Source organism: Suillus paluster (genome assembly GCF_016628075.1).
Source record: "Suillus paluster strain FC165 chromosome Unknown EDB91scaffold_1, whole genome shotgun sequence".
Lineage (NCBI taxonomy): Eukaryota > Fungi > Basidiomycota > Agaricomycetes > Boletales > Suillaceae > Suillus > Suillus paluster.
Genome location: NW_024537561.1, coordinates 1,946,452 through 1,959,274, shown reverse-complemented (window position 1 = coordinate 1,959,274; position 12,823 = coordinate 1,946,452). Strand labels below are relative to the sequence as shown.

At 44.5% G+C, this 12,823-nt stretch overlaps 4 protein-coding genes across 4 annotated transcripts; 3 read left to right on the top strand and 1 right to left on the bottom strand.

The window, feature by feature from the left end:
- Window positions 1-2,168: 2,168 nt before the first annotated feature.
- EDB91DRAFT_1233596 (uncharacterized protein) lies at window positions 2,169-2,802 on the top strand (the record flags this gene model as incomplete). The annotated part of the gene is made up of 3 exons (XM_041321113.1): window positions 2,169-2,442; window positions 2,506-2,523; window positions 2,579-2,802. 3 exons carry the CDS (start codon window positions 2,169-2,171, stop codon window positions 2,800-2,802), a joined length of 516 nt encoding a protein of 171 aa, XP_041184743.1.
- Window positions 2,803-7,094: 4,292 nt separating this feature from the next.
- On the top strand, window positions 7,095-7,962 carry EDB91DRAFT_1041445 (uncharacterized protein; the record flags this gene model as incomplete). Its single annotated transcript, XM_041312924.1, has 5 exons — window positions 7,095-7,152; window positions 7,201-7,427; window positions 7,468-7,671; window positions 7,730-7,787; window positions 7,817-7,962. Coding segments are annotated over 5 exons (693 nt in total), but the record flags the coding sequence as incomplete, so codon positions are not given.
- A 1,529-nt stretch (window positions 7,963-9,491) lies between these two features.
- On the bottom strand, window positions 9,492-9,922 carry EDB91DRAFT_1076816 (uncharacterized protein; the record flags this gene model as incomplete). The annotated part of the gene is made up of 3 exons (XM_041314887.1): window positions 9,492-9,537; window positions 9,565-9,748; window positions 9,808-9,922. 3 exons carry the CDS (start codon window positions 9,920-9,922, stop codon window positions 9,492-9,494), a joined length of 345 nt encoding a protein of 114 aa, XP_041184741.1.
- A 2,083-nt stretch (window positions 9,923-12,005) lies between these two features.
- EDB91DRAFT_1095136 (uncharacterized protein) lies at window positions 12,006-12,785 on the top strand (the record flags this gene model as incomplete). Its single annotated transcript, XM_041316919.1, has 3 exons — window positions 12,006-12,046; window positions 12,101-12,334; window positions 12,395-12,785. Coding segments are annotated over exons 1-3 (341 nt in total), but the record flags the coding sequence as incomplete, so codon positions are not given.
- Window positions 12,786-12,823: the final 38 nt, after the last annotated feature.

Below are 12,823 nucleotides of genomic sequence, written 5' to 3'. Positions count from 1 at the left end.
GATAACCTATCTCCAAGACACCTAAGTGACACCATCAAACATTATTGTTAGTAATTATGTCAGGTACCTGTTCTCATTACTAAATAGTAAGCCTTAGTAATATCCCACTACACTAGTGAATAAACCAGCACTCCAGCTGTCCCTTGGGCATCCTCATTGTCCTCAACAGCACTACCAAATACAGTTGCGGTGGGAAAGGCATGTGCTTCCCACCTTCCCAGGATAAACTTAGATCTTGGAGGCAATCCTCTGCCATGTAATGCTGAATGCTGACTCAATGCCTCTGGCATTTGTCACCATTGGCAAACTTAGTGTGCTCATCATTGTCCATGGTGAGCTCATTATTCCCCTCATTCTTGCCCCTCATTCTTGCATTTTTTTTGTCTGACTTTCGGCTCTCTATCACATATGTAAGCCTCAAGGAACATATAGCTTGTTCTAACTGACTTAAGCCTCTTAGTTCTTTCTTCCTGCCTTGTTGTTAAATGCAAATTGAACCACCATGTCTCAATGCAAACGCAAACACCTTTCTACCACAATGTCCATCAAAGAAACATATGTCCTCTCTACAGGCTCTCTATGCATCACAAAAGCAAGTCTCACTTAGATATGAAAGAACCACTTGGCCTTTGAAGAACAACAGTGAGCCAATGCACAATGTGAGTCCTTATGCCCTCTACCCTAGCTTTAGGTACTTACTATTAAAACATGTAGATATGACTGCAGAAACACACTGACTTATTTCTGAAGCTGCCATCAATGCCCGAAAAGTGGTGGTGGACGATCCTGGATTTTCGGCTGATATGGAAGCTGACGGGGCTGGTGACAATGGTGATGGGAATGAAGCTGGTGATCCTCCTGAAGAATCAGATGTTGACATGGATGATAGTGACGTATTGGGCAGAATGGAGCTGCAGCAAGCACCATCCAAGTCATCCAATGGTAAGTACTTCAACCCATCATCACATTTGTTTCACAATTTTGCTAGTATTCAAGGTTGCCATTGTTATCGGCCATGAGCTCCTCAGTCACGTCTCCTTCACAATCATCAGATGCATGGAGCATGGTCCCAGCAAATCGCAGACTTAGTGGATGCCTATCTCACTTGGAAGAACAGCACTACACCTCCAGACGAAGCTTCGAGCACACCGTGCAGTGGAGCAAACACTGCAGATGTCGGCTCATATTTCCAGGTCATGACTGTTACCCTCTCAAGTAAATGCATTTTTAAATCATGATACACACTAATCACTGGTTGGATACAAAACTCAGTATTTCATGCTCATTCCACCAGCACACAAACAAGGGAGCCAATACCTCTCTCATCAAGCAGGGATTTCTTGGCTGTTCTCCTCTCCAGCCAATGATCACCATCTCGCTTGATTGCTTGGAGGTTTACCACCAAATATGACATCACAAGGCATTGTTCAGTGTACAGGTGATGGTTAAGGTCATCTGCGCTCTTCATAATGTGTGTATCAGCTTCTTCCATGTGTGGTTCATTTCTGAACATTCTTAGTACACTTATTTTCAGACATTTTGTGATCAGTTTGCTGTGGTGTTTGACACCTATTTGAGGATCTTGTTGCATGTCCAGAGTCGTGTTGACCGTGCTCTCAGCCATGATACCGTTAACTGATGTATGCTCAATTCTTGCCCGGCATGTCATTTCAAGGTATGTCCATTCGTTTGTTAGCATACTTCAAGTACTGAATAATTGTTTGTGATAGTAACTGAATGAACCTGCACTAGACCCTGCACATCTGGGGAGTATTGACAGCAACAATTCATTAAAACATGTTGATGGTTCAGGACATGCTGATGAACGTATATTCAAATCTTTGTATCTCATACCGCCAGAGGAAGTTGACAAATTCAAGAATGATGTTTGGTTGCAGCCAGGTACATGCATAGGCCCTGATCCTACCCCAACTGCTGTCTCTGACGAGTCCAAGTGCACAGAAAACTGGAAGACAGCCAACACAGTCTCCAAGAACACAGTAAAAGTCTTTGACCAGACTGGCATATTCATCAGCACTTGCTGTCATGGCATACTGCAGACCTTAGTTGAAATGCAAAAAAGTGGAGAACTGTAAGTTCTTTATGTCATCCTCTTAATATAATTCAGAGCTAATTATATTCTTCTCAGTGCCAAATATGCTCTTGCAATGACCAACAAGATTCTGGATGTCTATGGAGCCAATGGTGCAACAGGCTATGACATCAGGTGCTTGTACAGCAAGACAGTAGTGAGGAGCTCAATATCTGCCAAGGCAGTATCTTTTCAGCACCATTTTGTGGTAAACTCATTCCATGGTCATGCACATAATTGCTGCTGTCAATTACAGTTTCATCCTTTGTACCAGAAAGGACTTGGCCTTGAGGATCTTGAAACCTGTGAGCACATCTTCTCTGCTTTGAATGCCATTTCTCCTGTTATTCGTCATGCGTCATATTTCCATTGGCTTCAATTCATAGATCTCCACTTTGATCAGTGGGACTGAGACAAATACCTAGAGCTGAGTCAGTTCTTTTTTGCAATTTCTGTAGACTGCCAAAGATTCTGATTCACTCTTAGGTAAATTTTTATGCAACAATTATAAGCAAGTGCTTCATATCATTAACAAGTTCACACTGACTGCCAAAGAGCTCAAGACTCAGCTTGGGATTTCAGACGCTGACTTCAAGTGCTGGAATGCGGAGGAGGCTGAGTACCTCGAGAACTTGAAGAGAGAACCAGACTTTGACATTCAAAGTACTGCATATGTTGAGGCACTGCAGTCGTTGTTGGCTGCCAAGTAAGTTATACTCTTTGCATTATTTCATAACTCAAAATGTCTTAGGGCCATGTATGGCCACATAACATCAGTTCAAATTCTCACATTCATGCCAGCCAATTTCATGCAGTATGAAGGCCTTCACAAAGGGCCGCAAGGCACTGCAAGAGCTGTGGAAGCTGAGTGAAATGCAGCATACTGAAGATTAGTCTTGGAAATGAATATGGTAGATGACCTAGAACAGCGAATAGGCATCACAGAGCGCTAGATGCCAGAACATGATGAGTATAAATGAGCATTAGAATATCTGAACAACTGGTGCTTCATTGTTGAACAGCTTGAAGGGTTAGTTGTACAGCGGTTGTTTGAGTTGGCAAAGTCAAATCTTGCTGGCACAGGTAAATGACTCCCTTGACTTGCCATGCTATTCTGATTATTCATGCCAGGTTACAAACTGCACTAGCACATCTCAAATGCAATTACAAGGTATTCATCTCTGATTCATACTGTGCTGGAAAAATATAATCAGCTTGCTCTGCTTCAGCATCCACCACATCCCACCCTCAAGTACAGTGAAGTTGCATCCTATGGTTGGTTGGGAGAGTTTGAGCTTCTCAAACACTCTCGCCATGACTTGCTTTCAAAATCATGGTCTTCAAAGGCAAACTGTGAAGTTGCTAGCAAGCACTTCAAAGTTGTGAGGGCTCACGAGGAGATAACACATCTCAATGTTGAGATTGCGTGTCTTCATGCATGGATCAATGAAGAAGATGCTCATCTTTCATCAGTTGTCACCTCGCTTCTTGCATCTAATCCAGTACTCAGTTGAGAAGTTCAGCATCAATATGAAGAACACCATTGGGTGAATAATGTTCACTGTGTAAGACTACAAGCCATTTATGGCTTACCAGGTTACAGTGGGTCAATTTGGACAGTTGATGAAAGTGGCATTGTTGTTGGGCTTGGGGATCTTGACAGCAGTTTGATTATTCTTGTTGATGAGGATGATACATTATGTGACGAAGCTAACTGCCTAGAGACATGTATGGCTGAGTAGAGATAGTTGCAATGCAATGTGGGTATGTAGTAGTTGTCAATGCTGTGTGCAACAATCTTAAGTATGTGATACTGCTGCTTTCAAGTTGATATGATGTCACACAGTCAATCCTGCATTCTATGTGATATTGCAGGTCAAGATACTATTACACAGTGCTATTCATCAAAGTGCTACTTATACTCTAGATATCTAGTATGTATCTGCGTGTATTATTCACCGAGCCTGAGCATTGGCATTGTTGCCATGCAAATGATGGATGTCAAGCCAGACAAGGAGCACTGGTGAAGCATCACAAAGTAGTGGTACACTCAAGGCCTTGCAGATACCACCGTGACCGGTATATTACTAAGAGCGCCAAATCATCTTCTGATTGTCCTGCTGCACGCTTAGACAATTCACCGAGCCCAAGCATTGGCATTGTCACCACATGAATGGATGTCAAGCCAGACAAGGAGCACTGACAAAGCATCACAAAGGAGTAGTACACTCAAGGTCTTGCAGATACCACTGGTATATTACTAACTAAGAGTGCCACATCATCTTCTGATTGTCCTGCTGCATGGTTAGACAATCCACCAATGTTATGACTAGCATTCACCGAATGGCAAAGACTAACACACAACCACTAGGACTCGGTCAAGAGGGATGATAATGAACAAGATAGATTGAGTGTGAACATCTAGGTCTACCACCAGTGTGGAAACGAAGAGGTTAAGTCTAAGGAGTACTTACACTAACTAACCTACTTATATACATAACATTGAAGAGGAGATATCTGAGTATGAAAGAAATCAGCCAATCATAAAAGAGTCATACGATACTGCAGATGACTGAGCATGACATCATGATATATAAGCAATGAGTCAGACGGTGACTAAATAGAAGCCCAAGATCCAACCGGTACTTCTTTTGGAAGTGAGATTGTTCTAGCCTGTGGAGTTGGGGAATCAATCAGAGAAACAACAGGTGATATGTGAAGAGGTGAAGATGTGACAGGAAGTGAAGTCACGTGATTGGTTCAGTAACTAGACGTAGCCAGAGGAAAACCGAGGAATGAAAAATGATTCGTGTTTGGAATTCATGACAACCGGGCCTGAGCATTGGTGTTGTTGCCACACAAATGATGGATGTTGAGCCAGATAAGGAGTACCGGTGAAGCATCTCAAAGGAGTGGTATGCTTAAGATCTTGCAGATAACCTCTTGTATATTAAGCTCCTGACTATGGTACCTGGTACCCTTTACTATAAATGTAAACCAACTCAATCACCCAACATTTCTCTTCAAAGACTCTCATGGCTCCCTCACTCGATATCTGCTCTCAACTCAACTCATCATTGGGGACCAGTAATCCTTTCACACAACTGTCCTGGCTCGATCTCGTGGAGACAGGCAGTACAATAGCAGTAAGTTAGACTGTATACTTGAATTTGCTGCCTATGCTCATGGTTTGACTTCAGAGTTCAATTTATGTTGCATTCAGAGCACACTACCTGTTCACTTCCTGGGATGCTGTTCATGAAAATAAGCCCACTCAACTTGTTGACATTTTCCAATCCCCATGCCTGTGAGAGGACAGCAAGCACAGTTTTCTCGATCCCAACATTTCTCAAGCAATACAACTCATGTCCGACATTTTCACTGGTGAAGTAGCAGCTAAAGTATTGCAAAAAGCTTTCATGGATACAAAGTGGAACAAGGTTGTTCTGCATTGTTCGATTCAAAAATGGAGGAAAAAAAGTGAGTCTTTGACCAGCTATCTACACGGTGTGCTATTACTCATGTATTTATCCAGGAAAAAATATATTTCAGCATGGTAGTCGTGCATCACTTGAATTTCCGCCACCAAACACTGCGGCTCCACCAGCCTGAGATTTGTTCAAGCACCATACACATGCCCTCCACTAGCCCGAAATTTTGTTCTACTGCTCACACGCCCTCCACCAGCTTGAGAGTTTATTTTGGCACTGCATGCACGCCCTCCTCTAACTTGCAAGCCTCTATTACATGCACAACCTCACACAACTCAGAATGCTGTGCCACAAGCACAGCTTTGTTGTTGTTGTCAGTCACCTAGTCAGTCAGTGCCAAGTGAACACCTATTGTCTCAGTCACAACCTCCACCAGCTACAGATGAGACAAGCTCAGGTGAGTAAATTGAGTCATAAGTTCACTGACAATGTTGAATGTCTTTTTATAAGATTCAATCTCGACTATCTCTGATCTTTCTAGCACTAGTCGCTCTTTGGGTGAGACATTGTTTCTCAGCTATTCAGGTTGACTTATTGGTATTTAAGATATAGCTACTCCAGCTAGCCATTCTTGCTTAGTGGCAACAAGTAACATTAGGAGTCAACAACTGCCCTCAGCGGGGCCAAGGAATATCATGGTATTTGTTTGTCCCGTTGGTTTGCTCCCTTATGGCTGACAATAAATTTTTGATAGGCTCCCGGCACTGATGCCACTCCAGCCTCCAAACCGAGCAGCATGACTCATACTGAATGTGTCACCACAAGCATTGTTCACATCATCCCTCTTGCAGCAACATCTATGCCACCTGCTGCTGATCTCTTTGCTGCAAGACTTGTGAGCCTGGGCTATGACATTGATGGGCCACTGTCTTATGATGTTGCAACTGGTCAATCAGAATCGACTGTTCATGTCATGACACAGCAGGAGGTAATTGATTCCCAACATGAGTATTGTTCATCCTCTTGATATTCTAAGTTAAAACCCAGACTCTTGCCCAGTCATTCTCATACATATTAGTCATATATAGTTGTATGTTTACACTGTCATATAGTAACCAAGGTTGCACATGGTGGGAGGTACCCAGACTCTTGCCCGGTCATTCTCGTACATACTAGTCATATATGGTTGTATATTTACACTGTCATATAGTAACCAAACTTGCATTGAAAGTCACACTGCATTGAAATGATGAAAAAAAAAGTACATTGAAAGGTTTCTACCATACTACCCTCCATCATGGTCATCCATGTCACACAAAAAATCAAGTGCAGTTGGCCTAAACTGACTGCCCTGCAAAAAGCATCCCGCCACGACAAGGCTGTCAACCTATCAAATGCAATCAATGATGCACGTGAAGCCTACCAAGACAAGGCTGCTGTCATTGCCGAAAAATATAAACGGTGAACATATATTCTAGCTGATGCTCTAATCACTCACCTCGTTGTCATGGTACAGGAGTCTTAAATGGACATGACTCCAGTTGAGCACTGGGGGCAGACTATACAAGTGCAGGAAACTGAACGCGTGGAATGTGTTCGTGAGGCAAAAGCTAAATGAAGCAAATGAAGGTATAAGCATTCATATATATGGTGCTGTAATGACAACACATCATGCAGAACTCACAACAGGAGAGCGGTGGAAACTCCCTACATTTATAGCAGCCCATCAAGCAGAGCTTATGGGGGGATATTGTCAGCTTTCAGAAGCTGCCAAAAATGACCTTCGACGTGACATCAATGTCTTTCACGAGTCACGTGTCAAGATTGTGCATTTGAATCCTAAGGCACTGCAAAAGCAAGTCAACGCAATATTCCATTCTATGGAAAAAGAAGTAAGCACAGGTGTTACCATTTTATAGACTATGATATATTCTCTGGCATCAGTGGACAAACATCACTTCTTGCACTGGAGTGGAGGGCTTCTATGTAGCTGTTTGTGGTCACATTGAGCATTTCCATGAAGCAAAAATATTTTGCACACCTAAAGCGCAATCATTTGTTAAAGAGGTCCTGAACTTAGATCCAAAATGTTTCACATTGAAATTTGAGTCTTGGGCTATCAGAGACTTTGGTGTGTGGTCATACAATGTGACGCTACATGGTACTCATTTGACGTCAAATAGACAATCGCGCTGATACAACACAGCACCTTTCACCTATGAAACTCATTAGCATGTGTCACAGGAGCATCCAGAAGGGACTTAGTGAGTAGAATCACCACAGGCAAGAGAAGATGAAATTGTGCAGAAGCACAAGCTGTCGTGGAAGAAGATCAAAATGAATTATGACAACTACGAACAGAAGATTGTGGAGACTTACAGGATAGAGCTGGACGGCTGGACATACAAAATGTTGCAAAACCCAGGAAAGATCGGTTGACAAGAAGATCTCGTAATGTTACTCAATGCGCTGGTGAATGGACAATGTCAGTGGGTTCTACTCGGTGAGGAGGAACTAGCCGCACGTAAAGAGAGCAACCATCAGCGCGAGGAACAGGGCAAGACAGTATACAAGCGCTGCAAGGTCACGAAGAAGGCTGCCAATGGGCCCAAGAGCAAGGAGCTTGTCAGTGATACTGACACTGAGAGTGAAGAGGATGCCAACTCACAAATGGAGGCGGCAGCAGAGTAACTTCCTTCATAATGCTGTTACACTCCCTATATCTATCTACTAATATAAAGTGTTCATATTGTATCTGAAATAAAGGCAATTCACTGACATACTACCAAAGTTCAACAAATGTGCCATAGGGATGTAAAAACAGCGAAAAAAACACAAGAATGAGGGGCAAGAATGAGGGGAATAACAAGCTCACCATGGACAATGATGAGCGCGCTAAGTTTGCCGATGGTGACAAATGCCAAAGGCGTTGAGTCAGTGTTCAGCATTATGTGGCAGAGGATTGCCTCCGAGATCTAAGTTTATCCTGGGAAGGTGGGAAGCACGTGCCTTTCCCACCGCAACTGTATTTGGTAGTGCTGTTGAGGACAATGAGGATGCCCAAGGGACAGCTGGAGTGCTGGTTTATTCACTGGTGTAGTGGGATATTACTAGGGCTTACTATTTAGTAATGAGGACAGGTACCTGACATAATTACTAACAATAATGTTTGATGGTGTCACTTAGGTGTAATTCCCACAGAGCCCCAAGAGGTCCTGGAGAAGCCAGGAATTTGAAGAGAAGCTGTAGGAGAAGTATAGAAGCATGTACTAGAAATGGGAATAGCCAGTGCATCCTTAGTGCATCCCAACTCAAACATCTCATACATCGTGAGAAACCTTGAAGCATCAACCTACACATGTCAGAGAACTAGACACATTTTGCATCACGGTCTGTGTCTAATCACACATTTTTATGCTTCAGTCTCTATAGCCTGAAATGAAAACCACGAGACAAGCCTCCACCATATCAAAGACAGCTCGTGCAGAAATGCTTGCACTGTGTCAGTGGCTCGAAGGAGGCTGCCTCCAGTTCAGAAATGCTGACTCCACAGTTCCACTGGACTTCATGAAGCAAGTCTTTTTCAGGCTCACTTACGACGCGAGGAGCTCCTTCACGGAACGCAGACTACAATTGACTCTTATTTTCGTTAAGCAGATACTGTAGATGTGTTACACCTTTGTGCGGAGTCACGCGAAGTCACAAAATGTCACAACGTGTGACATATGTTCTAATGCATACATGTCATAATGCATAAAGATTTTGTGGTCCCGACGCTATGCATTATGAGAAAGTCTACTGTATGGGAATATCGGTGGCTCACCGGTTTATTGATGAAAGACTAGTGGCACCCCCTTTAACACTCTTAGACATTGCGACATTACAAAGCATCTTTGAACAAAGAGACAGCCTGACTTGATTGACATATTCTTGGCTACGCTACAACACTCCTTCATGCATGCATCATGCTAGTTGTTCCATGCACTAGCGAAAGCAAGCACATCATCACTCGGACTAAGAAGGCAACGAGGATAGGCTCACTCAGGCACGTTGGAGTTGAGCGACGCTCGTTTACAGGTGAAGTCATCCCCACCGCCAGTCACCTTACAGCAATTTTTACAATTACAGGGCGCAAAGCCTATAATTTTGCCCGTAGCTCCACAGAAATACCCGAAATCGTTTTGGTTGTTATATCCTTTGATGCCTGTTGAGCACCCCGCTCGATCTACAAATAGCGGTAAGTACGCGGTCTGAGGTCTGCACGTAGGCTGCAAGATTACTCACCAGGGTTGTTGCAGGCTAGGCCCTTGGGGGTTACTAAAAGGTCCTCAGATGCGGTAGTTACGCCGGCCATCAATGCGACAGACACGATCAGAGTGGTGAGCGATGCGAATTTCATGGCTAAAACTTGTTGGTGTTGAACTTCGAACTAGTGCATTGGCTTTTATACACAATTGGTATAGGGGCGGCGAAAAAATCTACATGTGCTTGTATAACTGCATGTACGTATGGGATGCACAATTCATTGTCATTAGCGCATTGTCATAGCCTTCCTCGTCCCTCACACGGTCCTAATCATACAGCCCCCCCAATCCTGTTTGCACACCTAATCCTTACAGTGAGCAAGTTCAGCAATTGGAAGTGCAGGGGCGGCGGCAGAACCATAGGACTTTCGAGCCTCGCCGGAGGATATGGCCTAGTGTACGTATGGGGTGCTCGATTCATTGTCATTGGCACAAAACTAAACCTTCTCACTGGCATAATCTTCGGGTAAAAGGTAGTCTGGAACTTTGCCTGCGTAACTGGTATTACTGATCCCCCTACGCTGGAGCAGCTTGTGACGAGATCTGATATTACCGTAGTACCCGCAACACCCTTCGATCTCGCTATATCCTAGTAGTGGTCAAGCCAGTGGTTATTCATAATATATGAGAGTGATCCGGCAGTAACATGTTTGAAGATATTGAATCACATGATTCTTTTACTCCTCGGATCTGGCCTTGGTGAACCACAATGCAGGGAGACACGCAACGCCGAAGATAAGCTTGGCGGTGGCAACTAGCAAGGCAGTCAAGACGACTTGAATGCAATGTTTTCAACAATGACAAGTTTTCAACTGTACCCGGTCCCTGAAGCCAAAGGCCTAATGAGTTCGTCCGCACCTTATGACGCGTCACGTCGATATGTCTTTTCAAACAATGATTTTCCAGTCCGAACCTGCGGGTACTTCTCTGCGAAATTCTGACGGCTCGGATCCAGCTTCGGGTCGAGAAACTGACGCTCCCAACTCAGCACACAATTTCACGGCAACTTTTCTAGGCCCTGGCAATATGTTCACCTCGCTGCTACTTACCGACGGACCGCCTCATCTGGCAAATTCTCATTCTCATTCTGACCATCCCAGATACTATTGAGTGAAGATGGCATTTCAAATTGTCCATACATATTTTCACCCTCATTAGGACTGTACCTCTAGGACTGCAAACCTCACCCCAACGACCGTCAATTTTTTACACGACATTGAGCACGGTGGTCTGGCTTTCTAGACCAGGTAGCTAAACTCATCGTTTAATATTAGAAGCTCCGGAAGGTGGCCAAATTCATCATTTATAGGGGTAATGGATGACGCATTAGAAGCTCGGAACTAGGCTAAGCTCACCATTTATAGGGCTAATGGATGACGCGTTGACGATCGGCTTGGCTCGGTGCGGGAATTTGCGAGGGAAAACCCCAGTGCGCGATTGAGAGCACCGTTCTTGAAAGTTAATGCAGTTGGTTTTTATAGGGCGAAAAAGTGAATTATTCGAGCTGGGCAGGTCGAAGCGTCTAAATGATGCTGACCAATTCGATCGTACTCAATGCACTCGCTGAGACACAAGCTACGGTAAGATGTGCAAATACTAATTGTTCGGGTCTAGACTGCGTCGATGGGCTAAATGTTAGACTGGTGTGCGGAATTATCCTGGCACATATCTAAATGATATATGTATGCAGTGCCGGAACGTTTGATCCCGCGGATCCAATTTGCGTCGACGCCATCATCCATGTGCCCACTCCACTCGAGCTCCACTGCTCACTATCATTTTGTCCTTGGCATGCTGGGTAGTACGAGCGGAGCTTACCGAAATTGATGACGAACGTGCTCTTCCTCAGAATGAATAAACTTAGTATGCTTCGTGAATACGTCCCACTCAATCAGAGAGTATGAGAACATCAGATTCTCGACAACGTTGACGTTGACCCAGAATCAAGGTCTCGCTGAAGGAACACAGATCAACGGGAGTGCAACAATCATGAGAGTTGAAACATACGCAGGCGATGCGATAAAAATAAAATGACCCAAAACAATGGAAAATTTTAACTTCCAAGCCTACGCGCGGGAGGAATGCATTGTCCGACTCCCAACCTACCCCTTCTGACTTCATACACAGAACTGGATCGTGCAAAGGCTGAAAAACAACGGAAAAGTGGGCGCAAATTCATCTGTAACAGGGATGTCGGTTCACGTCTGTCTGTCTTGCAGCTAGTTGAAGAGATTTTCAGACCAGCAGATACGGTTCGCTCGCCTTCTACCCACCTTGTGGTGTTTCGGCTTTCGGCCTTTTTTGGACGCCTTCAGGACTTTCTTTGTGGTCGCCAGAGACTCGGAGTCAGGTCCTCCTAGAAGGGAAGTGTCCGGACATCACAGCTCGTCCTCGTCACTTTCAAGTTTCATGTACGTCTGGACGGAAGGGCTCGAGACAATGACGATAATGTTCAGCGTGCGGTACACTAGAGCCGGGATCATCGTGGCATCGATCTCGAGGATGAACTTTGTACGCATAGTTAGTATTGAAAATATTGATTTGCTAGACCGTAAGTAACGACTAACCATATTTGAGCACCCTCAAGGCTTGAAGCTGAAGCTCTGGAGCAGTTGCAGCACCCTCTCCCACCCAGTTGGCAGTGAATAAGGTACAGCTGTACTAATAAGGGATGCAGCCCCGTTGTGAAAGTATGACGGGGGTACCAGCCAGTAGTCGAAGCAGGGCTGTCACCACCCTCAGCTTATCCCAGGTGGATGGTTAAACTTGGTCTTGGGGCGGCGATCGCCTCAATGAGTCGGTCAATACCGGCCCCGCGATTTGGGAGCCCCAGTACCTCCTAGGGGCATCCAAACTACTCAGGATCCAACATGCATATGCACTCAAATCTGCTGTGCATTTGAAACTGAACATCGGTGTCATTATTACACGGCCGTGTCAATCCACTGCTTCCTAGATGGTGCGAGGCAATGGCGGGTGGTTGGTCCCGATAGTCA